This window comes from Manacus vitellinus, unplaced genomic scaffold, assembly GCF_001715985.3.
Source record: "Manacus vitellinus isolate BGI_N305 unplaced genomic scaffold, ASM171598v3 scaffold_10_pilon, whole genome shotgun sequence".
Taxonomy (NCBI): Eukaryota; Metazoa; Chordata; class Aves; order Passeriformes; family Pipridae; genus Manacus; species Manacus vitellinus.
Genome location: NW_021938838.1, coordinates 16,251,016 through 16,277,443, shown reverse-complemented (window position 1 = coordinate 16,277,443; position 26,428 = coordinate 16,251,016). Strand labels below are relative to the sequence as shown.

At 39.5% G+C, this 26,428-nt stretch overlaps 1 protein-coding gene across 3 annotated transcripts in view; it reads left to right on the top strand.

The window, feature by feature from the left end:
- The first annotated feature begins 63 nt into the window (after window positions 1-63).
- ANKRD27 (ankyrin repeat domain 27) overlaps window positions 64-26,428 on the top strand; it is a 42,805-nt gene continuing 16,440 nt past the window's right edge. Inside the window, exons 1-20 of one of the 3 annotated variants that reach the window (XM_029964781.1) lie at window positions 64-153; window positions 10,092-10,222; window positions 11,158-11,268; window positions 12,288-12,444; window positions 13,923-14,077; window positions 14,396-14,455; window positions 14,551-14,604; window positions 14,691-14,756; window positions 14,835-14,911; window positions 15,262-15,383; window positions 16,312-16,390; window positions 17,107-17,239; window positions 21,894-21,986; window positions 22,785-22,912; window positions 23,343-23,425; window positions 24,156-24,271; window positions 25,002-25,094; window positions 25,471-25,668; window positions 25,978-26,037; window positions 26,152-26,271. In XM_029964781.1, coding sequence (XP_029820641.1) covers window positions 10,121-10,222; window positions 11,158-11,268; window positions 12,288-12,444; window positions 13,923-14,077; window positions 14,396-14,455; window positions 14,551-14,604; window positions 14,691-14,756; window positions 14,835-14,911; window positions 15,262-15,383; window positions 16,312-16,390; window positions 17,107-17,239; window positions 21,894-21,986; window positions 22,785-22,912; window positions 23,343-23,425; window positions 24,156-24,271; window positions 25,002-25,094; window positions 25,471-25,668; window positions 25,978-26,037; window positions 26,152-26,271 — 2,007 coding nt within the window. In that variant the 5' untranslated portion in view covers window positions 64-153; window positions 10,092-10,120. Of the gene's footprint in view, window positions 154-6,443; window positions 7,007-10,091; window positions 10,223-11,157; window positions 11,269-12,287; window positions 12,445-13,922; window positions 14,078-14,395; window positions 14,456-14,550; window positions 14,605-14,690; window positions 14,757-14,834; window positions 14,912-15,261; window positions 15,384-16,311; window positions 16,391-17,106; window positions 17,240-21,893; window positions 21,987-22,784; window positions 22,913-23,342; window positions 23,426-24,155; window positions 24,272-25,001; window positions 25,095-25,470; window positions 25,669-25,977; window positions 26,038-26,151; window positions 26,272-26,428 lie in introns of those variants that run through there. The other 2 variants (XM_018086263.3, XM_018086257.3) reach the window with 2 other exon arrangements.

Sequence of the window (26,428 nt, the reverse complement as noted above, 5' to 3'; positions counted from 1 at the left end):
GCCGGTGTGCGCCCCGCGCTTGGCTCGAGTGAAGCGCATCAGAAAGCGCAGGAAACGCAGCGGCTCTCGGCAGCAGAAGTGATGCTCCGGCCGCTGCCCTTGGCAGCGCTGCGGTGCAGCTCGGGGAGCGGCGGTGGGCGCTAGGCCGTGCCTGTATGTGCGTCTGCAGGAATGGAGTTGGTGGTGTTGAGTGCCACTTGGTGAACTAAACTGCGTTGTCTCTAGCATGCGATGTGCCTGCTGGAGTGGACTTCTGGAGAGCTTGCTTGTCATAACAGAAGCTACTACACATACCTCAGTGTTTATGGGTAGCACAGTGGTTTTCTGATGCTTTAGTAGCTTGACAAAGCTGTGAAGCCATACTCCCACAAGAGGGGAGCTTGACCTTCTCCCTTATCTTTTCCCTTATCACTAGCCTTGCAGTGCAGTGTGTGTGTGTTATGAGCAAGATAATTTAGGATGTTTGGAGCAGAGTCCAGGCAGACTGACTTTCTGTGGCCGAGCACAACCTGAAGAGTCTCATCTAGACTATGTTCCTCCTTCTATATCTTGGCAGCTTGGGCTCCACTGACTTTTTTATTTTACTTTTTTTTTTTTTAATATTTTGTCCTGCTTTAATTTTGGCCCTAGTTCCAAGCCCTGTGTAGCTTCTGCTGCAGGTTGTTACCTGTGGAAGAAACCACCTTTTAACTTCTGTAGATTGCCAAATTGCTGCTGACTAAACTGAGTAGCACCCTACCAATTTGTATGTTGGTAGCCTCGAAGAAGCAAATCAGTCATGCCTGTTTCCTTGTAGGCATAAAGAAACATGGGGTGATTTTGACCTGATTGTAAGTGAAGTTTTATAATTGCTTAATCATTGTCAGGTGGAAAAAGGATTAGCTCTGGGTTTGAATCTGGAGTCCTGTGTGACATAAGTGTTAAGCTTATTGCTGACTAAACTGTGCATATTTGTGTGTGTCTGTAGTAGCTGTGTTTAAAGTTTGCCACATGGCACTGAAGTGGCATGTGAGAATCCCGAAGCTGCTTCTCTGAAAGTGTCTGGGAAGGGGAGGGAGGGAGTATTGGTTCAGAAGCATGTGACTACTTAAACTTGAAGGTAGCAGTAGTTATAATCTGTATCAGGTGCAGGTAAGGTAATGCTTAAATACATCTTTAAGTGTGTCATGTGGAAGAAAGAGCCTGTCATTTGCATTACTTCTAAGTTAAGTTGAGCTGCGTGCAGTTATAGGATTTGTTTAGATTGTGGGAAACCTTAAAATTCAGTTGTAGTTTGTTAGTTATGATATTCTGAAAATCCAAATCTTGATACTGCTATCAGACAAGATGCTGACTAGCCAAAATACCATCCTGAGAAAACTTTTAGAATGGAGTGTAAAAATCTTTAGAACTGACTTAGGAAGCAGCATCATGAGTAGTAGGAGAAATGTATTTCCTTGTTCTGTGCCAAGGCTTTCTTGCAATAGACATAAATGAACCTATTCTTCATATGAAGTACCCGTAAAAATGTCTGCAAAATATTCTGTGATGTTTCTTGATGCATCACTAATTAAGTGTTATGTCTTCATTTCAATAGAGTAGAAACTTAGATAAATGCAAGTTTATTTTGTTTACATGGTTGGTAAGTCTTGTCTGAGGGCCTTGCTTTTTGAATAAGCTCATTATACTGAGTTTTGTCTGTAGGCTGCTGTGGCCTGGGAAAGCTTGAAGCCACTGACACAAAGAAGGAAAATAAGGGTGAAATACAGTGAAAATAAAATGCGACATCAACCCCCTCCCTCTCCCTGATGACTGATAAACTGTGCACTTCCTTAAATAACTATTCTCTGATTTGCTTTTGGCTAAGCATTTTCCTGGTCAAGTGGCTTGGGACTTCATCCTTAGCAAGAATCCTAATTTATATCATGAGAGAATGTTAAGACTGGTATCTCTGTCCTGATGTTTACTGTCAGGAAGCTTTTAATTAGCTCAGGCTGTTTATGGTGCCTTGTGTAGCATCAAAACACTAGTGGTGGTTGGAGTAATTTGTTTTGCTAGTTAGAACTTACCTGCTGAATTGTTTTCCAGCCTTCCTTCCCCTTGCTCTGCTGCCTAAAGGAGAGATCTAATGTAATTCTACAGTGTATTTCATAATTAGTTCTTCTTGTAATTATCTGATGTTTAAGTTTCTTGCAGCAATGAGGTAAGACTTAGTGCTGGCCTGCAAGGACTTGGGTTTTTCTATTGAGATGTGCAGGGAAGGAATTAAATTCCTGCCCAGTTGTCTGTCTAAGGACCATTGGAACTGAGGTGAATGGCTATGGGGTTGCTGGCTTCAGCTTCTTTGTATTTCTGTGCTGGGTCTGGCCCTGCAGACTTGGTGTCTTTACAGACTTGTCCCTAGTGTTGGAGTTGATAGCAGCCTGCTGTGAGTGGTGGTGGTTTGTAACTAGGCAAGAAATTACTTTCTGTGACCTGTTCACAGCCTGAGGAAATATACCATTGTTTTCCTTCAGTAACTAAAGAATGAAAATATTTGGCTTAATTCAATCTCTGTTTATCCATGCATTTCAACTCCACTGTTTTTCTTCCCCCTCCGAAGAAGTACCAGTGTTGGCACCTCTGTGAACCTGAGGAGGTGGCCTTCCATACAGCTCGCTAATATTTGGGGAAATCATCTTTGTTTGAGAAGCTGTTTTGGGAACTTTGTATTTTCTGTTAATGTTCTTCCTCTAAATGTTCATTGTAACTGTTTGTGGTTCACTGACCACCACATGCACTTTGGTCTAGGGCTTGGTTGGGAGTAGTTCAGGCTTCCCCACCTGAGAATTAAGTGCAGCTTCAATACTGGTAAGCCAAGAAAGTTTTTTGGCAGCTACTCTAGTGGATTTCTAAGCCTGCAAGAATTGAGAATTAGGAATCTAGTCTCTATCCTGTTGTGAAGAGGATAATGCAGCTTGTTCCTAATACTTGGCTAATGACAAGTAAGATGCTCTCAAATATATGGGAGTGACTGGAAGTGGGAGGTTTGCCTGTTGAAGGATGATCCACATATTGAAATGTCCTTCCTCTGGGGGAAAGGAACAGGTGACTATGGAGAGTCAAGCCAATATTTTCTCTGCCCTCAAGTCTGGGGCAAGTAAGAATATGTCCAGATCAAACTGTGGTGCAAATAAATGCACTGTTAAAATACAAAGGGTGAACTTTCTTGCTTTTCAGGGGTGAGCTCAGTTTTCAAGTTTACAAGGTGGGGTTGGTAATGAGAAGCTGCAGGAGGAACTGGTACAAGCCCATCTCGTGGTGCTGCCCAGGTGCTGCAGGGTTTGGAGGGGGCCTGTCTGAGCAGGTGGGAGCAGTGGTAGGAGGGCCAGAGGTGTTAGGGCTAAAAAGGCCTGGGGAGTGTTGGGTGGAGGCAAAACCAAAATCAAGATATCTTGTGCCAGCTCTTCAGTGGAAAAACTGCGTGCCTGGAAGGGAGATGCTGAGAGGAATGAGCATCTTCCTGGAATGCTGCTGACCTCTCCTTTCCAGATGCTGTTCCATCACTGTCAGGCTGATGTTCTGGGGTCATAAAACTTAGTTTGGTTGTTAGTGAGCCTTGAACTGACTGATGCAAATTGACCACTCTCTAATTTGATAATTCAGAGGTGTTATTCTAACATACTTCAGTTTCACAGAAACCAATAGAAGCTGAACCTGAATCTAGAAGGGATAGGAATAGCTTGTTTCCTTCTTTGCTCCCTCGTGGTTAGCAAGGTGTACTGGAATGTGTCTTGGAGGTGTTTTTCATAGGATGCTCAGTGCTCATCCTTTAGGAAGGGGAGTAAGGTTTCTTAAGTGCTCAGAAACAGAAATTTTTTTTTTGCTTTTTTTACTTGTTTTTGTTTTGATGTGAATGCTGATTTAGGGCTCAAGTTCATATTGTAACCTTTGCCCACAAGCAGAGTAAATGAGGACTAATAGTGCAGGTAAAGCAGTGGCTACAGAAATAACTAGGATTGTATTTGGACTGAGACTATTTAAAATTCACTGTTTGCTTGCTTAGTACTTTAAGATCTGCCTAGCTTTGGTTGTTCCTGTGAACAAGTCGTGCTCTTGAAGTGTGTGGGGGAAGCACTTTGGTTAAAAAAAGAATTTAACTTACAACTGGGGAACAACTGCTTCCTCTTTTTTTTCTGTGGGGCTGTGCAGTTTGCTAGCATGATAAAAACTGTTAGAGATGTCTGCTACTCTAAGTCTCCTAGTTTAATAATAAGTTGCTGCTTGTTCTGATTTGCTCATTATTTTGAGCATTTCAGCAAATGATATTCTAGTTACTGGTTTACTAAGCCTTAGTCGTTCCTGTTGTAGAGTTTTCAAGGTAAGATTGAATTGATACTGTCATGTGAAACTTCAGTATTGCCATGCAAGTAAAATTGAGTGAATTGATGCTTCTTGAACATGCCATGCTAGTGGATCTGGTGTTAAAGGTTTTGGAGAACATGGCATTCTGCTTCTTTAAAGCTGGGCTTGTGTGGAGAGGGCTCTGAGGTACTTGATGTTCGTGTTCCAGTGTAATATCCTGACTCGCTCTCCTGGAGACATTTCAGGTTGTTGAACTAGGCTGATACTTTTTGCTAACTTTAGTAGCTGTTTTATTTTGTTCTGCTGTAGTAATATTAAAATATTATGCTGTTGAGCATTGAAGTGTTTGTATACACAATCCCTAACTCCATTATGAAGGGCATTTTCTCCAGTGAGGGGTATAGCAGGATGTTCAGAAGATGATGTGCCTAAAACTAGTGTAAATAGTTGTATAACTTGAACGTGGACATGATTTAACTGCCAAGTAACAATGCCAATAAAATGACATCATCTACTTTAGTGGCTGTTTGTCTAAATTTCAAAGTGCTTCTTAAAAGGAACTGAAACCTTCAAGATCTAGAAAAGGTACCTCACTTGATGATCTCTAAAGGAAAACACCATTAATGACAAAATGAACTCTCAGAGTTAATTCCTGTTCACTGTTTTCAGTACCAAAGGTAATAAGGCTTAATTTGTGGTGTTTTGGAGAAAACAGTGATAAGCTTAGATTCCATGTTTTTCACTTGAGCTATCCCTTGTACCATAGTTCTGTCATTAGAATTATCACTCTGCTTTTGATCTAGAAAGGATTTGGCTGTTTTAAGATTATGATTGTGGGGTTTTTTAAGCTGTAACATAATGCTTATTAGATTGTCTGATCCAGCCAGCTTCTGTTCTTCCAGCAATTTGAGCTATTTCTGTGTTTACAGGCATGAAGCCACACACTTAATGATTCCATTTAAACCTTTTATATAACATTAGTACTTGAGTATTGCTTTATAGCTCAGCATGATAGAATTTAGTAAACTTAAGAGTGAATATAGTTTGACAGTTTTTAACAAGCTTTCTGTTAAGTATTAAACAGTTCTATTAATGTATATAAGGCTTTGTTCATTTTCTGCTTTCTCAGTGTTAGTAAATCTAAAGCTGTCCAAGGTGCAACTGGGAAGAGTAGGTCTGTGTCACCCCCAAGTTAAAGTAGGTTGAAGTTGGATGTTCTAGTCTGCCAACAAACCCTCACTGGAGGATTCTAATGCATTCCAATAATTACAGCAATGCATTAGCCAGTATTTTCAGATGCATTTAACTTTTGAGGTGGAAAGAAATTGACTTAATCTCAAAAATGCCTGAGCTTTGGGGAAGCTTTAATGTATTCTCTTGAATCTGTAGACTAAATGCCTTTGGTTTCTTTAATTACTTACATGGTAAATGGTTTCTACATCCACGTTTCTGGTCCTCTGAAGAATGCTGTGGATTGGTGATGGAGACCCAAGTGAATATAGTAACTGAACTGTTCTAAGTAATAAGTATTCTACCTGTTCTTCATACTTGCATTTTAATCAAGTATGATAGGTATCCACTAATGTGGCACTGAGCAGCTGCAGGTGTAAAGAAGAGAGAAAAGGGAAGGAAATTCAGAATTGTGATTCTCAAAACGGTACTAATGTGGCTGGTGGGGGTTTTCTGCTGTGTGGGGACCAGCCTGGAGTTTGCAATCTGCTCTGCTCGAGGTGGGTGACAAATATCCATGTGAACTGAAAGTTTTGGCTCCCTTCTTGAGGTACAGCATGTTGATGGCACCTTAGTTGTATTACAGTAGCTGAAATGCTGGAATTCAGTGTTTGAATGTTTTCACTTCTTGCTGGAACTCTCCAGGGTGATTCAACCCTGTCAACCCAGTAGTTCTGTGAATTTCTATGGTTCCAACTGAGTATTTTAAAACTAGTTATTTGTAGTGTGTAACACACACCACGAATTGAAGATTATAATTTCAAGCTCTTCCTGTGATGGTCTGTCAACAGTGATTCTTAAAGTACTCCAGTTGCTTGTGTTTTTGTTTTTTGGGGTTTTTTTAAGTTGCAGGCAGTGATTGAAGAGCTAGGTCAGTCCTACAGACTTCATAAGCTCAGGTAGAAAACCTGTGGGAGCTTCCCTCCTCCCCTATATCCCTTTCCCCCGTTTTGCTGGGGAATGAAATGTTCTTTTCAATTTCTTTCTGGCCAGAGTTTATCAGTTGGGTGTTTTTGATGGTGAGGTACAGGTTTCTAGATGAGGAGGATATGTGGAATGTGTTGTTCTCCTCCCCTCCTTTTAGGAGAAGAACTCTTCAGACTTGAAGATGTGTTAAGCTGAAGAAGTGGCAGTGTAGCTGTAGCAATTGGAGGCATTTGTGCACTGCAGTTTTACTCTGCAGTCTCATGCTTGGTTGCCTTCTTGTGTCAATGTGCTTTTTTTTCCCCAGCACAGTTTGTGATTTAATACCTTCTCTGTCACTGTCTTGGGAGAACACACCAACCTCATCTTCTGCTGCTTGACCAGATACATGAATTTATCAAACAAAAGGCAGATGAAGCTTCCTCAGTGGGCCAACTCTGTTAATGAAAGCTTGATTTATAAAGTGCCTGGAGAGACCATATAATCCAGCCTCCTGGCTTCACTATGTCCATTATCACCTCTGGGAGAGGTTTGTCTAACACGTTCTTAGAGATTTACTGTGTGAGACTTGATACCTTTGCAAGCAATCTAAACCACATGCTCATCTTCTCTTTCCGAAGGTGTTCCTGATCTGTGATCTGAGCCTGTTTTTCTTCACTTAAGGCCTATTTCTGAGATAGATGTGGAAAAAATGCCCTTCACTGAAAGTTTTAGTACACCTGGGGAAAAAAATTCTTACCTGTTTCATTCAGTTGCTTCAGCATAAACATCACTGCCTTTCATGGACTGGATTCTGCTTACAGGGCCTTCTTGCCTTTCTTACTTCAGATTCTTCTCCAGTCACTTCATCTCTTGTGATGAGGCCATCTAAAAAAAAAGCATGTGGTAGTCCCAAATACATCTTGCTGTGGCAAACTATTTTGCAGACTGTACATGTGTGTACATACAGCTGTGCTTGGTCCTTGACTTATATGTACTAAATTGTATTTACTTATATATACTAAATTGTCTGAGTCATGTTTGGACTGTAAGCTACAGTCATTTAAGATCTCACTTGGAGTTGTGCCCTGTCCAGATGTTCAGCAGGCAGGTTGTGTTTTGTGGCTAACTAGGTGTGCTTATTAAGGTCAGTGATGAGACACCTGTGTTCCTGCAGCAGACCTGCCCCTGGGCTTGTGTTACCTTTTCTCCTTCCCCTCCCACTGGCTGAGGGAGAATCCTCCAGCTTGAACTTGGATTGCAGCTGCCTGCCAAGAAATGCTTCTAGTCATCATCAGTGGTGGAATTACTGGTGGTAATCCTGTTTACCCAGACACTGTAGTGGGACAGATCATGGAATGATTGATGTTAGAAGGGACATGAAAGATCACTTCATTCTACCACCCTGCCATGGGCAGGAACACCTTCCACTAGACCAGGTTGCTCCAAGCCCTGTCCAAGCTGTCCTTGAACACTTCAGGGTCATGTCATCCCAGCATCTCTGGGCCTCACCACCATCACAGGGAGGAATTTCTTCCTTACATTTAATCCACATCCACCACCTTTCAGTGTGAAGCCGTTCCCCTTGTTCTGTCACTCCAGGCTCTTGTCCAAATTCCCTTTCCAGCATTTTTTGTGGCCCCTTTAGGTTCTGGAGAGTACAATAAGATCTCTTCTCCAGATGGAACAACCCCACCTGTCTCCATAGCAGAGGTGCTCCATCCCTCCAATTATCTTTTTTCCCCCCTCCTCTGGACTCGCTCCAGCAGCTCCATGTCCTTCCTGTGCTGGGATCCCAGGGCTGGAGGCAGCTCTGCAGGTGGAGTCTCACCTGAGCAGGGTAGAGGAGCAGAATTCCCCCCTCCCCTGCTGCACACACTGTGGGATGAGTCCAGGACCTGGTTGGCTTTCTGGGCTGCAAAGGCAGATTGCTGGGTCACTTGGAACTTGTGTGAAGCTGTACTTTGTCTAGATTTGTGGTCTTGTAACTACTGAACTTGGTTGGTCTTTTTTAAGTGTCAGTGAGCATACACCTTCTTCCCCATTATGTTGGCAGACTCCAGAGCTGTGCTCCAAGGAATGCTGATTTGGGAGCTCTGATTAAGTATTCTTCCATAGAAGCTCTTGGTCTTATTGTATGCTTTGAGAGTGGATGGACCATTTTGTCTGGAACTGCACAGGAAAACTCTGCTTGAGGCATTTACCTGCCACTGCCAAACTTCAGTGGTTCGGGCTGAGGTTGTCCAAGCTGTAAGTCAGTGGTGATAACTTTATAATGGAAATGGCTTTCAGCTTTAACTGATCATGGTTGTATTTAGCTCTCTAAGGCAGCTCTTCTCGTGCCTAATTAGGAGGACCAGAGCCCAGCTCAGTTAACAGGCTGTAGATCAGTTAACAGCAGGGCTGAAACCCAAAGGCTATCTAAAATCAATGGGGGTGTGTTTTTCCACTCTCTTAAACTGCCATACAGTGAGCTCACACTGAGTAAATAATGTGCTAGGTATAATTCTCCATGTTAGGAAACAGAGGGATACTGATTGTGTAAGGGTGGCTTGCTCAAACTAAAGTTTGTAACTCACCCTCTTCCAGGATGTGCAGCTGAAACTGTGTGAGGAAATCGTGCAACTTGTTGATTCCTAAAGGAAGCTGGATGAGGGGCAAAGATGTAAAGCAAGCTTGTAAGCATTTGTAAGCCTGGTAATCTCAATTCTTGTTTAAAAAATAACTCTGAAGTTATTCCAGTTATTCTAACCATTCTCCTGGTAAGGTTTTCTTGTATCTTTGTATTCTAAAATGTCATAGACAATTAGAATTGAGGAAGCAAGCAGTTGAGAGTCTAGTGCCTTAAGGATCATCTTCTCCAGGGCACTGTGACACACCAAGTGACAGCTTTTTCCAGTGCTTACAGATTGGGTTTTCTGACTCCAGTCCCTTTTTTGCTCACTATTTTGCCAAATGTTGTGCATCAGCCTGACCACAAACCATTGATGCTTTTTCCCCAGGCATAGAGATGACCAGAAATTATTAGTTTCACAGTGACTTTTTAATTATGACATGGGTTTTCATATCTCCTTGGTGTACCTCTGTAACTGTCCCTGGAAAGTTGAGGATTGCCTTACACAAGGGTGTGTGTTACCCTATCTGGGTGTCTCATTGTTGTGTGTCAGTAATCCTTATGCAGGTGAGTTTTAAGACTTACATGAGCATAATGCAAAAGCATCTGTGTCCTGTGGGGCAGTAGAATCTGCTGTAAAAGAGCTGCTGATTTGTCTCTTGGCTTGTTTTAGATTTCAGCAGAAGTTAGCTTGTATGTCAAAGTGGTAATAATTCTGATCTTAACTTCTTTCCTCCTCTTCTATATTCATTGTTAGCCTCCAACACTTGGAAGGCCTAAGGAAACATTATGAGGATAAGTGTGGAATTGGAAATGTATATTAATGAAAAGTAATGTCTGAATAACTTCTGAGTAACCATAGTTATAGCTTAGTATGCCATTGTCTGCTTACATCAAGACCTGAAATTGCTTTGTCCTTTCAGAGAGGGAGAATGAAACTATCCCCTAGGTATTCCCAAATAGTGTATTTTAACAGATATATTGTATGTGATACATCAGCCATTCTCCATATGTATTTTAGAGAATCTCCTTGGAATATCTCAAGTCCATATGGCTATGTATGATGAAGATATCTTGAAAAATCCCTTTTATTTGGCCATTCAGAAGCGACGTCCTGATCTGTGCAGCAAAGTTGCAGAACTCCATGGAATTGTAAGTATAAATAGATAAATTTAAAAGCTGATTATTAAATACTAGGTATTTGAGTTTAAATCGTATGTCTGCTATGAAACATGTAAAGATCAAGCCTGCAAAACTTGGAAGTGAAGCAGAACAACTTTTAGTTTTCTGCTTATTTGTTGATATGGACCTCTTGAATATTAAGGTAGTAAAAGGTTAAAATTGGTGTTGTTTCTAAACTTTACAGGAAATTTATTTTCTTTGCTATGAACTGAAGTTACATATTCTCTCACGTGCTTGTAACTGAAAATGGGATTGACCTTTTGAATTCCTGGTGGACAGAGAGTCACTTATTTCTGACAGCATTTTGCATAGCAAAATAGAGCTATTAAACTGAGCTGGAATCAAGTCCTTGAGATTTCTAATCTGGGTGTTCTGCAATTAATCATTCCAGATTAAGTGTGTGGAGATTCCATTAAACGTGGAGGTTATTGTTACCTGATGATAAAATTTGTTGCTTTTTAATTAAGCATTAGTCCCAAACTGCCAATCTGTTGCTGTAGATCCAAGGTGCTTCTCATCTTAAATTTTTTTCTTCTTTCTGATGGATTTTCATTTTAGTTTGAAAATATACTTCACTTTTTTTTATTAGCTGCTTAATTTTAAGTCATTTGTGTGACTGGTGCTAAGTAACTGAAGATTTCATCTCCTTCTCTTAGTATTGTTTCTTCAGTTGCATCTGTCATCCTTTTTCAGATAAGTCACTAAATGAAACCCTGGGGTAATTACTGGACTGTGTCTAGCAATAGCCTTTCCTTTTGTTTAAACAAAAGCACCTATAGTGGCTACATGTTTAGTAGTAAATATTTATAAACCAGATTTAAGTGCTTGCCTCTAAAGGACAAAAGCTATTGCTGTTTAGCTGGCAATACCTGGCATTTCTCTAAAGCATGATTTAACTCTTTCAGGTGCTGGTTCCATGCAAAGGAAGCCTTTCGAGCAACAGTCTTTCTACCTGCCAGTTTGAATCTTATGTTCTGAAACCACTAGAAGAAAACTTTCAAACCTTAAATGGCAAGGTATTTATTTCCCTTTTTATGTCTGACTGTAGCTTGGGGACACTCCAGTAAGTGATTCATTGCAGCTGATGACTGATAGTGTGAACTTATGGTTACAGGAGAGGTAACCAGGAGTTATACTGCTTTCTTGGGGATATACTGCTTTCCAGAAAAAGCTGTGTTTTGGCATGCCCACAACAATAGATGTCCTGTTCAGATGGTAACACAGCCTCGGACTTCCTTACTGTGGCAAAGCAAATTTGTCAATTTTATCTGTTTTTTTTACTCATAGGAGTTTTGTTGAGTGGCAGAAGTGCCTTTATCACTTAGCTAAGAACTGTCTCTTCAGCTTTCAGGCAAGTAGTAGCCTGCCTATATTATATGCAGATGCAAGTTCACCAAGGCTTAAGACAAGGTTATGATGGTATTGAATTGTATTTGAAGTCTGTCTTAGTTCAGGGAGTACAAAGTGACTGCTGTAGCAGCAGGCCATGCCAAAAAAGGCTGACACTGCTTAGAATCCCCGTTTTTTCACTTGTAATTTTGCAGTACAGTCTGAGAACTTGCACCTGTAGTTTGCAGGCTGTCACCTAGATCTTCCTGTTGCAGATGTCCTCACTGGAGTTACTTGGGAAGATAAAGCTAAGTGTCAGAAACATAGATAAGATGTGTGGTGTTTTTCTGAGCTGAGCTTAGGCTCTAGTTTTAAGTTGGTTTTTTTTCAATTTCCTTTCTACTAGAAGTGCCCTAAAATCTGCAAATAGTCAGATCTTGGTGATTGTCTGAAACTTCTGAAATGTCCTCTAGTAGAAGACTTGTAAAGACAGTACCTGTAACTAAGGTTTAACCAGCCATTGTAGACTGAAGGAGGTTTCAGTGTCTACACAGATGACAATGTGAAATCTTTTTGATCTGTGGCTTTCTTGTCTTGCAAGTTTCTCTTCCTTCCCTTGAAATTTAACTATGCAGTGCAGAAGCCAAAGAGTAACTTTCTTCTAGCAGAGTTTCACACTTGATCTGGTCTTTTTGTTTCATTTCAGGAGATCTTCATACAAGGAAACCTCATCATTTTAGGAGCTGGTTTTAATTACCATCTCTCTGTACCTGTTCTCTTTGAGGAAACATTTTACAATGAAAAGGAAGAAAGCTTTAGTATATTGTGTATAGCTCATCCCCTGGAAAAAACAGAAAGCTCAAGTATGTATCAAAGTGTTAACTTGGTGGCTGCCTTTGCACAATGAGCAAATTAATGTGTTTGTGCTTAATACATTTGTTCATTCTGAAAAGTGTTGGGTTGGTCGAAAGCCCTTGGCATTCCTTAACTGCCTGGGGCAGATGTTGGTGTGCTGATGGAGAGAAATATGAAGTTGCTGCCAGGCAAACTTCTGTTGAATTTCTCCCCAGGTCTCAGCACTGAGAATCATCAGTGGAGTATTTAATCCATCGTGGTTTTTTTAGCAGTGCTCAGTTTAGTGCTGACTCCTTAAAAGAGGGATTTACCCTTAAATGTGACGTGTGTCTTGAGGTGAAAGGTGGATGCACAAAAAGCTGGAGGGGTAAATTCTTTCATGATCACTTGGTCAGTGGGTAGAGGCTGACTGGCATAGTTGTGTAGCAGCTCTCCTGGTTGAATGTCTTAATTTCTTTCCTGTACTGAAAGTGCCCTTTAGGGCTGGAACACTATTTTCAAGACTACTGTTAATGCTGTGAATGTAACAGGATTTCCATGTGAACTTTTATGTGTTTACTCATTAAGAGGAATAGAAGCTCCTTAAGAAGCTAAGAAGCTTCAGCTTTTTCTGAAATAAAAACATAAGTCTTCCTAAATAAATAATATTTGAAACAAGTGATGACAATGTGAAATAATACTGGGATAGTGTGAAAATAGTACTGAGAGGGAAGTATGGAAGTTGCTCTGAAAAAAATAGCTGGCATACATATAGCCTTAAATTCTAAAAATATTAATCTATATATCAAATTCTTGTGGCATTTTTTTATCCATTACTTAATATAGTTTATAGCAGCCTTTCAGAGAAGAAGTAGTTTCTAATTTCAAAAGTAATTTGAAATGAATGATTTAAGCCTTTTATTAGTTGGCTGACTTTGATTGCAAATGAAAGATTCGCCTAGAAAAAAAACTTTGGAAAAGCAATATGAATTCTAAGTGAGGCATTCAGTTGTCTTATTCAGAAAGAAAGTGGATTAAGTTTAATGTTTACATGAAGCAACTTTGCCCTCCCATTCAGAGAAAGCGTGTCTAAATAAAGAATAGGTTATGTAAAAATCCAAGATGGGATTTCTACAGCTCACTTAAAGCACCCTGACTTCCTGCATGTGCACTCAGTCCACACTGTAATGTGCTTTTCTTCTACTTTCAAGCTTGACTTACACAACTCATAAGCTGAGTGCATGTGGCAGTAAATTACCCCAGTGGAAAAAAAAAAGTGAAATCTGTTTCAGCTATTCCAAATAAATACTTGACGTAAAAAGCAAGAGAGACTTCTCAAATGTGATGCATTAAATTCTTTTAATTAAAAGCAATACCTCTAGTTAAAAGTGCAATAAGCTGCATTAATGTTTTATTCCACATAAGCTGGCTGTGTGTGTAGGGACAAAATGTATTTCCTCATGCATACATATTAACCCTGTGTGTTAATTCTTGACTTTCATTTCAGCTGAATCTGCAGCTTCCTCAAACTCCTATTCTCTTAAAAATATTGAAGATGTTAGAGAGTTCTTGGGAAGGCACTGTGAGAGATTTGATAAATACATAGGATCTTTCTACAGAACATTTAAAGAACATGAAAGGAAAAGCCTCCGCCACTATATAGTCAGTATCTTCCTTCTCCGTGTCTGATTTGCTGCTAGATATAATTTGTTTCACTGCTCTTGTTGTCTGAGTGTTCTGAGCTTTTCTGTCAGAGTAGCCTAGAGTTGAGTAAGGGGGGGAAGGGAGAAAGTGAAATTCTTAAATGTGAATTAGCACATCCTAATGTTTTGATAAATGTAATTATTCTTGCTAAAACTTGTAACACAGTGCACACTTCTGAGGAAGAGAAACCTTCCTTTCTTTGCTTATTTAAGCTTTGTTCCTTCAAGTCACATTAACCTGAATCTGATGGGGTTTTTTTACCTTTTCTCCCCCCAGGATTCTGTCAATGCACTTTATACCAAATGTCTCCAGCATCTTTTGAGAGATTCACACTTGGTAAATGCTTACTCCCCTAAATACATAGTACAGTGGTACTTAAGCAATAAATTATCTGACTTTCTCATGCTGTTTTTGTGGCTTTCCTTTTCCAGAAGATGCTTGCAAAGCAAGAAGAGCAGATGAATCTGATCAAACAAGCAGTTGAAGTAAGAATCTGAAATGAAGGAAAATAATTAGCAAGCTATTTTTGACTCTCCCTTTCATGCCTAAAGTACTGGGTTTTTTTCTACAGATGTATATCCACCATGCTATTTATGATCTAGTCTTCAAATATGTGGGGACTATTGAGGCAAGTGAGGTAAGTTTCTTTGGTTGCTAAATGCTGGGTACATGAATCTAAAGCATTTTAAAAAAACTGTTGCCTTTCTATTGATAGGATGCTGCTTTTAATAAAATCACCAGGAGCCTTCAAGACCTGCAGCAAAAAGACATTGGAGTGAAACCTGAGTTCAGGTGAGAGATGATTGTGGACTCCTTTGAGGAATCAATGAGATTCTATCTTAAATAGGATCAGGTCAGCTAAAAAGTGTCTTCCTTTAGACATTAGTGTGTTTATCTTCATTTCTTTGAGATAGAAAAACAAAGCTTTGCAATTGTTGCATTGGTGGTGGTTTGCTTGGCTTTTATAGTTTTATGCTTCCCTCTTCATCTGCAAGGTACAGAAATGGAGGTGTGCTTGGAGTAGAAATGGAAACACTTTAAAACCATGCTTCAGTTCAGCTCTGAATAAGTTAAAACTTGGGCTTTGGACATCCTGCACATGAACTGTGTATGCTAATCATCCCTTTCAAATTATTTTGTAGTTTTAATATACCACGTGCAAAGCGGGAACTGGGTCAGTTGAACAAATGTACTTCTCCTCAACAGAAGCTACTTTGTCTGCGTAAAGTTGTACAAATTATTATGCAGTCTCCTAGCCAAAGAGGTCAGTAATTAGTGAATCAATCATTTTCAACTTTTTTTTCTTAACCAGCACACACAAAACACTTCAGTGTATAACCCACTGCTTGAACAGCCCTTGTGGATCAAACACAGTTGAGTTGGGGGTCTCTGAGGTCCCCAAACCGAGCACGATGGAGGCAGGGCAGACATTTCAGCACTGGTTCTTGTGGGGTAAGGTGGGGTCCTGGGTTAGCTTATGTATATATTAGCTGGGGCATGTGGGGAGCTTCATCTGCCAGGACACTTCCTCATGCAGCAGAATTGGGGGTGATTCCCTTTAAATGCTCCTAGATTGTTTTGTCTGTTGGTTCATGCTCCTTGATATCTTGAAATTGATACTCTTAAGATGCATCTTTTTTAAAATGCAGTGTTGGTGGGGGACAAACAAACCTATGTGCTGCTTTGGAAGTGCTACTGTGGATTGCAGAGATGATTCTGTGATAGGAAAGCATGAACCTCTTAACCTGGTATTAATTTTTTCTAGCTTGAAAAGAGAAGATACTTCTACTAAGCAAATAGAGTAGCCTAGTGAATTGATGCTTTCCTTATTTCATCTCTTCCTTTCTCCACTAAGTCTACTAGGTTGTAGAAAACTGTATCAACTTTGAGTGTAGTCTTTGCCCTCTAGAATTTCAGAGCCAGAGCTCGATTTCCTTCTGTGTAGGAAGAGAGGGATGCTAATCAAATATTGCAGTTTGTACAGTACAAACTGCATTTGTGTGTTGGCTTCTGTCAGGTTATTTTAGTGAGAGATTGAGAACATCTGGAGGCTGCCTTGGTTACTTAATGCATTCCCTACTAGTAGAGCTGGCCCTTAGTTTTAGGAGGTAGAACTCCCATTTAGGGTTTCTATTCTTGCTTTGAACCATGACATGAGTAACATCAGATGTGAATTTTTTTTTCTTTTTTAGTTAACATGGAAACCATGTGTGCAGATGATCTTCTCTCTGTTTTGCTGTATTTGCTTGTAAAAACAGAAATCCCAAACTGGTATGTAACTACTTTGGCTGTGCAGAACTCCATATCTTATGTAGTGCTTCTGGAGGGGCAAATGTTTCTGAGTATGCAGTAGTAACTTACAACAGACCCTCTTACACTTCCAGTAATGCAGAAAACTGTTTGTTCCTAGGACAAAGAGCAAAGATATGTTACAGGTGTGACTAAATTAAGGACCTTTTGGGAATGCATCTTTGTTTTGATTCCCAGCCTAGAAAAAAGTTGCAATGGGAGGCCATCTCTACCAAATCTGCATGTTAGTATGGACTTCAGTGGTTCTCTCTCACCAGTGGTGGGAGCTGCAAAACCTTATAGAGAAACCAGATGTGAATGTGTAAATGCTTCCTGCTGGTCTATGCCATTGTAGTTATCTCTCCTCATCTTCAGTATAAGTCTGCCTAAACCTTCCACCTATACCTGAACTGAATTTCAGTGTTGCTATGTCCTGTACGTTGGGGATCAGCATTTTACTTGCAGCCAGCACTGGTGCTTATGGTGCTTGCAACATTGAAGTGAGGGAGGCAATGCCCCACTACTGTTCTTATCTTGTCCTTCATATTTCTTATCTCCAGTTGAAAACACTTCATTGAATATTTGAGATAGCAGAGTTTTGATCAACCTACAAAGCTCGGAACAGCCTAAGATAAGTTGCAATATATTATGCTGGTGTCTTATATTTAGTGGCTCATGGCTTTAACTTTCTATTTCAGGATGGCCAACTTGAGTTACATCAAGAACTTCAGGCTTTGCAGCTCAGTGAAGGATGAGCTGGGATACTGTCTAACCTCAGTTGAGGCTGCAATAGAATACATACGACAAGGCAACCTGTCTGACAGACCCACAGTAAGCCACTGTTAAACCCTGTCAAATGTCTGTCTGATATCTTGTAGGACTGAGTACCACTGCAGGGGTAAATCCAGACACAGGATACAAGTAGCTAACATAACAATTCCCTTCTTTTGCTAAAGAAATGAGTTGAGGTGACTACCTGAAGCAAATGCTGAAAGTATCTAATGATACAATGAGGTCCTAACCCTGTAGCAATACTTGTTGCTCGTTGTATACTCCTTGAGGAAGTAGGTAAATGTGAAGTCTTGAATCCTAATGTGATTAGGGGAAAAATGACAACACTATTTTCTACAGCTGAGTCTTCAGTAAGTCCAGTGTCTCCTGTTTGTACTCCATCATGGCTGTGAAAGCAGTGCAGTACTTGATAGTAGGCATGGCTTAAACAAATTCTCGTGTCATTTTAAAAAGCTTAGCTGAGCTAACAGAGTAGAGAGTGCATTGTAACATAGAATTATTCAGTAAATCTTCATGCTCTGAAAATTCAGTGTGTTTGCAGTGCAGGTTCCTGTGCTGCACCAGGTTGATACATTAGTGGGACTGCAGGGCTATGAGAAGGTGGTATTTGAAGGTTGAATTTGGCTCTTGGGATCTCTAACCTAGCAGGGGCAGGAAGTTTATGGATGCATGAGTTATTTCCTACTGGGCAGCTAGACCTTCTGTCAATCTGTTCAAATCCCTGCAGGCCAGTCAAGGTGATATTGGTGTGACTTTAGAAACTTCTGTGATTAAGAACTTTGTAGCTTATTTAGTAAAGGAATCCAGTCTTACCGTTCCTGTAAATTTTTCTACTGTTGTAAAACTAGGTCGTCCTGATCTGATATGGAAATCAAAAGGGGTGGACTTGGAACCAGAGTGAATTGAATGTGTCTCAGTCTGCCCAACTGCAAAGCACTGGAATCTTAACTACAGGGGCCAGAATAATGGCTCAGTGTGCAGGGCTTGGGGTGGGACAGCCTGGGGCACAGTCTTAAAAAGGCAGGACTCAAAATAACATTTTAACCTCTTGTTATTTTTGGGTTTGTTCTTGTCTGGGGTCTTTCCACGAACCTGTTGTGCAGGTTTGTTTTGTACACTCAAAAAAAAAAATCAAACTCAACACTTTAATATTGTTTAAACAGACTGTGGTGGTATTTCTTGTCTGTAATGCTGTATTGAATTGTGTTTAAAAAAATAAAAACATTAGTTTAAAAGAAAAACAACTTGCCCTACAATTTTGCTTCCTGCAATCAGTATACAAATACCAAGGCCTGAATGGAGAACTGAAACCACAGTAGAATTGTCTTCCACAACAATACCAGCAAGCTAGAAAAGAATATATTGCTCTTAAATTTCTAGAATAAAGGCTGTTTCCTACTAAATGCCTGATCCTATCCCTCCTTATGTAGCTAAGCATAGCAGGTTTTTATACTGGGGTTGCCCTCCTGTGATTATAACTTAAGTGCCACTGCCACTAAGGTGCTGTATTTGTTTCTTTGGGAGGCACCTACCTTGAAAGATGCACTGTGTATTTGAGAAGTCTAAAAGAGGATATGAGTGTCTGCACCAATAGAAGAGCAAGCAGTGAGTGTTCCTGCCCATACTTCAGCTGGAACAGCTCCAGACCTGGAGCACTTTCTCACTTCAGGGTGTGTACAGAGTGTGCAACATGAAATCCTTCTGCTTTGCTTTCATGGCTTGAAGGCAGCACCCCAAGATGAGGGGGAAAGCAGCAGAACCTCGAGCATGAGGAAGTGGGTGATGGCTTGCCCTCAGTGCAGCAGAAAATAAAAGAGCTAGACCACCCTTTTCTCCAGTGTAGGAGAAGGGAGAATGTGGTACACAATGAGGTGATGAAAGACTATGAGGTGGTAAATACCCCTCTGACAGGAATGGAAAAAAGGTAGTGAGGAGAGGGAGAAGCACTGCTCTCCCTTCAGGAACTTTAGTTGAGACATTTCCTTCATTCTCTAGTAAAGGAGATGAACTTTCTGTTTAAAGCAGCAGCAGCAGCTGTCATGTTGATGCCCCATGGTTTTCCAGATTGTGGTGGAAGGGGGTGTGGGATTTAAGGGAGCAGGAGCATTGCTGTGCCCTGGGGCTTCATTTCAGCCCTTTATGTGGCTATGCTTAATTTTATAGCTGGCTTCAGATGGAGCTTCTGGCAGCTGAGTAATGCTGCTGTCCAATCCCTAATGAAGCCACTACAGAAAGAGAACTCAGCAGGGAACTAATGTACCCTGTGGGATAATGGGCATATTATCACCCTCACATCAGTAAGTGGATTGCACTTAGGACATTCTTGCCAAATCCCTTCACTAAGGTCATGCAAGTTGTGGTGAGACATTTTGGTTGTGGGGAGGAGAGGAGCCTGTAACTGGTAGCTCAAAAAAAATCAGTTTTATTTTCTGGGAGTTGTCAACATTGTTAAATTAGAATTCCAGTCAATGAGTGTTTGATGCTAGTTACATTCCTATGCCCAACTATTGTGTAGTAAGACTCTATTTAAAGTGTTGAAGTCAGGTATAAAATAGGGAATTAGAGCCAGCCATGATGGGATAGGCAGCATTTGGTTTGAAATTATCCCCCCTCCGTCTCCCTTCCAACCACTTTATTAGCCTCAGTTTGTGTTTGAGACTTCCTTTCCTGGCTTCTGCCACCAGGTCATCAGTTGAGATCTGTGAAAATCACTTTGGATAGATCATTACACAGATACACCTTCATAGGTACAAATATTTCATTTCTCTACAGTGAGAGTAGTGTTCAATAAAAAAGATCATTAATGTTCGGATGTGTATTTTCTAGACAACATACACTTAAAATACCTGACAGTCCCACTAAAAGCACTTTCTTTAAAAAAAAAATAAATTCTGGACTGCAAGTAAGGCTGTTAAAAGTGACTTTTGACTTTAGAGGCCCAAACTTGCCTGATGCTTCAACCACTATCTGATTGTTTTGTCATTCTGTGTTTCACTTTTGAAGATATGTGGGATCATATCACCTCGGATGACCTCTTTTTTTCTGACTTAAGTAATAAATATATAATACTGCTTTATTAGGGTTACTGTCTTAAGTGTTCCCCAAATGGAATATTTATTTAAGAGTCACCTCTCTTTGAAAACATACACTGTGGAAGGAACTGTACTAAAACTACAGTAGTTCTTGCAGGTGATTACTTAGATTCTTAATAATCAAAGTATAAAGCTGTCTGTGAGCATCCACACTAGAAATTCTGATTAGACATCAGAAACTTGTATCAGTTGAACTTTTGATTGCATGTTTCTTAGGGAAGTTATTCCTGGTCACACTGAAAAATTTATCCAAGGAAAATAGTAGTATGTGCCTTTTAATGCTGAAAAGATATGTTTGGGTATCTGTAACTAAAATACTTAGATTTGAAAAGATTTGTGAATACGTGTCATCTTTGGGTATCTAAATACAATATCCTGTGAAGTACAGATACAAACTTTCATCTCTAGACCTCACAAACACGTTTTTAATGCCATTATTTACGATACGGTTTAGGGGTTTTTTAGACAGCTTTATGAGAAGCATCTGTGTTGATTTTGAAACAGGAATGATTTAATTTCTAGAAAATCTGAACTCTGTATTTTTAGTATTCAACTTCTTTTGTATATTTGCAGTTCATGAGGTTCTTAAACTTCATACTGATGTTGAGACTGGAGTCATACTGGGTTTAATCATTTATATCTGGTCTTCATAGACATAATTGCAGAAGCCATAGCCCAGGTCCTAAACCATCAAGTTTACCTCATACATGGGTGTGTATTTTAAGGAAAGTGGTCTTACGGTTTATGGAGGCTGAAGTCTTTCCATTTCTAGAGAGATAGTCATTACCCAAGCAGCATCCAAAAAAATGATATTCACTGCCAACCATATGCACCTCTTGATCACAATCAACTGTGGGCAAGTGTTTCCATCTATGTTCTTAGAAAACATTTTCCTTAGGTAGATGTTTTATTTCATGGGAGGCTCAACGTTCCCATTTCAAAATCTGACTCAATTTTCACCTGGTTTGGGAGGCATTTATGTTCTTTAGTGCATCCTGGAGTGTATCTTCAGATATCTCAGAAAATGAGAAGTACCCATGCAATTGCACTACATGTGCTTGGCTCAAACTCCAGTTTTCAAGAAGGAAACACTGCATGAATGAATCTGCTGCAGAATGCTTTGCCTGGTGCAGTCTTTTCCAGCAACTAGCAGAGAGTTCAGCAAAGTCTTTGAGTCAGAGTTGTGTCTGGGTCATCTTTTTTAGTAGCCACCCGTAGTCATCTCTTACATGAAGTTGTCTTACCTTCTCCTGGTGAGAAAGCTGTGTTGCAGCTCTTACAGTTCTTGCTGTCTGTGATATGTCTTTTCTAGTTTTCTTTTTAGGGTGGCACAGCCGTAATTTTTTTAATGTTCAATTAGTTCACAGCAAGTTGCAATAAGGGAATATTCTGATGAACATCTCTTTACTATTTCTTTGAACAGCAGGTGCACAGTCTTTTGAGTCTCAGAATCTTAAATGTGAAACTGATTTTAGCTTCAGTGTGTCTCATAATTCATACACGGTAAATAGAGTGTTTATATTTTTAAAACTTAATTCCACTGTTAAGATACTTTACTTATGCTTGTAAATGAATAGATTATCTATATATTTTATTTTCAGGAGTCTGAGAGTCTGTGTGACAAGCTGCTTTTAAGACAAAGGATGAACTTGTTGTCCCAGATGTCTGCTACACCGATAGACTGCTTGTTTAAGGTTAATAACTTTTATGGTAAAATACATATGTACCTCTGTATTGCATGTTTATATCCTTCCCTTTCTGCAATTTTCTGGAATGTTATGAAGTGCTAATTACATTAGTGCTGCTAAATGTGCTTTAGTAGATGCTAAAAGTGTCTTTTAGGTCTAGCACATTTCTGTGCCAAAACTTAATACAGTCTAACTTAATGTAATCTTAGGGATTTCAGCATGTTACATGAAATATGGAAGCAAATAAGGATGAAATGCTACTGCTGCTGGTATTGTTTGGCCCATTTAATGCACAGATGTGATATTAGTATCTGGTTGTCTGTCACAGCTTTTGAATGAGTTTTCTGAAATAATTTAAATGTGGTCACCTGACAACTACTCCCTATTGTATGCTAATCTCATACTGACATTCTGAAAGAATTTTGCCTCTACAAGGACACAAAGCAGGGATTCTAATTATATATGTTCACAGCTTATGGCTAGAGACTTAGTAATTTTATAGAAATGTTTTTGCACAGAGGGAGCTCAATTTCATGATTGAGTCTAAAGAGAACAATGGGAATTGTTTTAATTTTTTATAGAAAGTGAAGTAAGCCAAGAACAGATTCTTTTTAATACTGAGTGCCCATTAGGGGGTTTTGTGCTGTGACATTGTTCATTTCTGCTTTCTGATGCTTGAATACGTCTTTTATAATGGGTTCCTTTCATTTTGTGCTTCAGTAAATTACTCTTGTTTTTTTTTCCTTAAAAGGAGGCCTTTTGTATTGGTTCCTCATTCTCTTTTTTTCTGTTTTTTTTTGGTAGCATATTGCTTCAGGTAACCAAGAGGAAGTGGAGCGATTGCTAAGTCAAGGTGACAGTGATAAGGACACTGTGCAGAAAATGTGCCACCCGCTCTGTTACTGTGACAAATGCGAGAGGCTGGTTTCTGGGTGAGCACTCTTCATCTCCACAAATAGCTGTGTGAAAGCCTTTATCTTTACTTCAGAAAGTAAGCTGCTTTTGGTTAAAGAGGAATTTGGTAGCACTTCAGGATGGAGTAGAGAGAGCGTGCCTGTGTGGTTTGAAATAGCAGAGGAAATATTGGATTACAGAACACCTTGGAACCCACCTGTTCTGTGATGGAGGCTCTGTGCCCTTTGGTAAATGTGGTGTTTCATCTCTTGAACCAAACTTACACATCTTGGGCAAAACCACATCTCTTAAAGAAATGTAAAGATCTCTATAGAGTAACTTGTCCATGTGAAAGGATAAAAGGTTCCAGAATCAGCTTTTTGTTGGCCTTGGCCATTTTCCTCTTTCTCTCTCCTCACCACTGCCACGTGGGTAACTGGGCTGCTTCCAAACCATTGTGTTTTACAGGAAACTGAATGATCCCTCCATTATCACTCCATTTTCCCGGGATGACCGGGGATACACACCACTTCACATAGCTGCTATTTGTGGTGAGTGGTGTTAGTTTTCCCCACTAGTATTCACTATTCCTTACGTTTCTTTATGTCAGCATGTTTTCCAACTTTACAATTAAAATTGGAATATTGCATTAAATTGGGTTTTTTCCTTCTTTTCTACTGAAACTGTTATCTGGGCACAGACTGAAGTTATTGTATATTCTTCTAAGCTCAGTTTCTTATGACTAATTTATTTTTTATTTGCTGGCTGTTTACTTTTGCTGTAGTGGTTACGACAGAAGTGCTTTCTTCAACTCTGAAAAAAAGTATAAATGTGAAATCAGAAACCAGTCTTCTTTTAAAGAACTGGCAGGTTGAGAAATGAATCTTTTCTCTCTCCTGCAGCTGGCTATGCATTGTAGATCTGTAATGCCTGGATTTTAATGTTCGTTATATCATTGATCTTTTACTAAAAGATGTATTATTTTCTTAATGGGTGTTTTTTTATAAATAATTTCCTCTATTGTTATTATATTGAATCCAAATATTGAATCCAAATAGGGTAAAAATATAGCTTGTTTTTAGCTAGATGTTCTTTTTATGACCTTGAGTAATCTGCAACAAAAAACCCCAAATACCAGGGAAGTGAATATACAGTCTATAGAAACATAGTATGCAGAAATGCAGGGTATTTTGGTTTATAGTTCCTGCTTGAATTTGAAAAGTAGCAATGTTCTTTTGCAAAGTTTACTTATTTTTTTTTAATGTCTTCTTGTTTTCCAAGGGCAAACATCACTAGTGGATTTACTGGTAGCCAAAGGAGCCATTGTCAATGCTACAGATTACCACGGTTCTACTCCACTTCACCTGGCCTGTCAGAAGGGATATCAAAATGTTACAGTAAGCACCAACACCTAACTAAATAATAAATATATGGCTCTTAGTGAGCTGTTTTACTGTTACTGTCATTTAGGTCTTCTGAGAAGCTGTTACCAGAACTGTGTAGTGTCAGAATTGAGGATCTTTTATCATTGTAGTTTGCAAGATATTTTATTTTTTTCTTATACTGCAAGGTTTTCAACCATTGGTAAAAACCAAGCAATTGACAGCTGTGCATGCCTGATAATTTATCCATTTTATTAATACAAATGTCCAATACATGGTACAAAATGGAGAGCTCTTGATTGAGACAGAAGAACCATTGCAGTCACTGGAATGAGCAAAATGACTTCACATTGTGTTTAGGATAGACTGTGCAACTACAGTAATTATTGTCTACTTGAATTTTGCATATGTGATAGTCTTCAATTAGCATCGTGTAAATTAAGCTGTGTCTTCACTTGCATAGGCTCTTAAAATATAATAGGATATGTATTGCAGTGTTTGCTGCAGTAGAGAATTCATTTTTTTCAATGGCAACTCTGGAGATGTAAGAAATGGCTTTTATTTGGTTCTCAGGGTGAGGCACAAACAGTACTGCAGTGCCAAGAGGGTGGTGTCTGAAACAGGAGGCGTAGTGGTTCATGAAGTGCTTCATCATGCTAGAACCCTGAAGGAATCTGCAGAGCAATAATTGTTTGCCCATTAATTTTTTAGTTACTTAAATGTCTACTTCTGTTTTCCTTTTAAGCTGCTCTTATTGCACTATAAGGGAAGTACTGATGTTCAGGACAATAATGGAAATACTCCACTTCATTTAGCCTGCACTTACGGTCATGAGGATGTAAGTAATTGTTTGGTAACAAACTAAATGGACATTCTAATGGAATGGAATTAAACTGTGATGCAAATTTGCACTAAACTTACATATTTCAAAAGTAAATAAAAAGATCTGGAGGCTAAACTATTTAATGCTCTAGATCAGGACTTTATTTTGTCGCTCATAGCAATTTTTATTATGAATTCACATTAAAGATAATACAGTGCAAATTTAGTTGAGTTATTTAACTCTTTATTTAATGACACTGAACCATTTAAGCCTCCTCTTTAGGCAGTGAATTATATGAGCAGCAATGAAAAAAAGCTTTTTAGGATAGTACATGTTATCTGAATTGAGAGACACCACCATAATTTATTGATAGCTTTCCTTTTCTTTCCAGTGTGTCAAAGCTTTAGTCTACTATGATGTGCATTCCTGCAAACTAGACATTGGCAATGAGAAGGGAGACACTCCTCTCCATATTGCTGCTCGCTGGGGCTATCAAGGGATCATAGAAGTGCTTTTGCAGAATGGGGCAAATCCAGAAATTCAAAACCGGATGAAGGAGACTTCCCTACAGTGTGCATTAAATTCCAAGGTATTCCTCTTTATCTTCTAGCCTGAATCCTGCCTGATGCAAAGCCACAGAGTGTAGATGCTCACCTGCTGATAGGGTTTCGCCATTAAAGTGAAAATGTGTGTTTCACTTGGAAGAAGAAGGGTCACACTTTAACTGTAGTAGCAGGAATACAGTCTGTGGGATAGAACATGAACTTGTAAATGGGTACTTTTAATCTGCTCAGTCATAATCTGTTACTAATATTAGGTTGTCGCCTAACTTGTGTTTCAGTCAGTGGATTCTTCTTCAAATGGAGTTACACTGATTTGCTTTAATATTTTTATGCAGATTTTGTCACTGATGGAATTAAACTATCTAACGTTTGAAAGAGGACAAAGTGCTTCTGAGGTAACAACCAAAGCAAGTTGCTAAACTTTTTTTTTTGCCTGTTCTTAACCTCCGTAATTTGATATGTAACTTTGTTTGTTTGTTTGAATTTTGTTTGTTTTTTCCAACCATAAGTCACCACTTAGGTCTCCTCAGCTCTCAACAGAAACTTTCAGCAGAGGATCATCTGTCTCAAGCCTGTCGTCAGCATCAACTGATATAAGGCAAGAAGAAGTAAAAAATAGTTATAAAGAGGTAAGACTGAGGTGTAAATTTTGACAATAAGCAAAGTGAAGGAAGCTAGAAGAGTAATATTTTGCCACAGTTTTAAGCTGCTTCTTCAGGAATAGCCTTCTGTCTGATTTGGAAAGTTACATGCTGCTGACCTCAGGGGCTTCTCCTCTCAGTACCT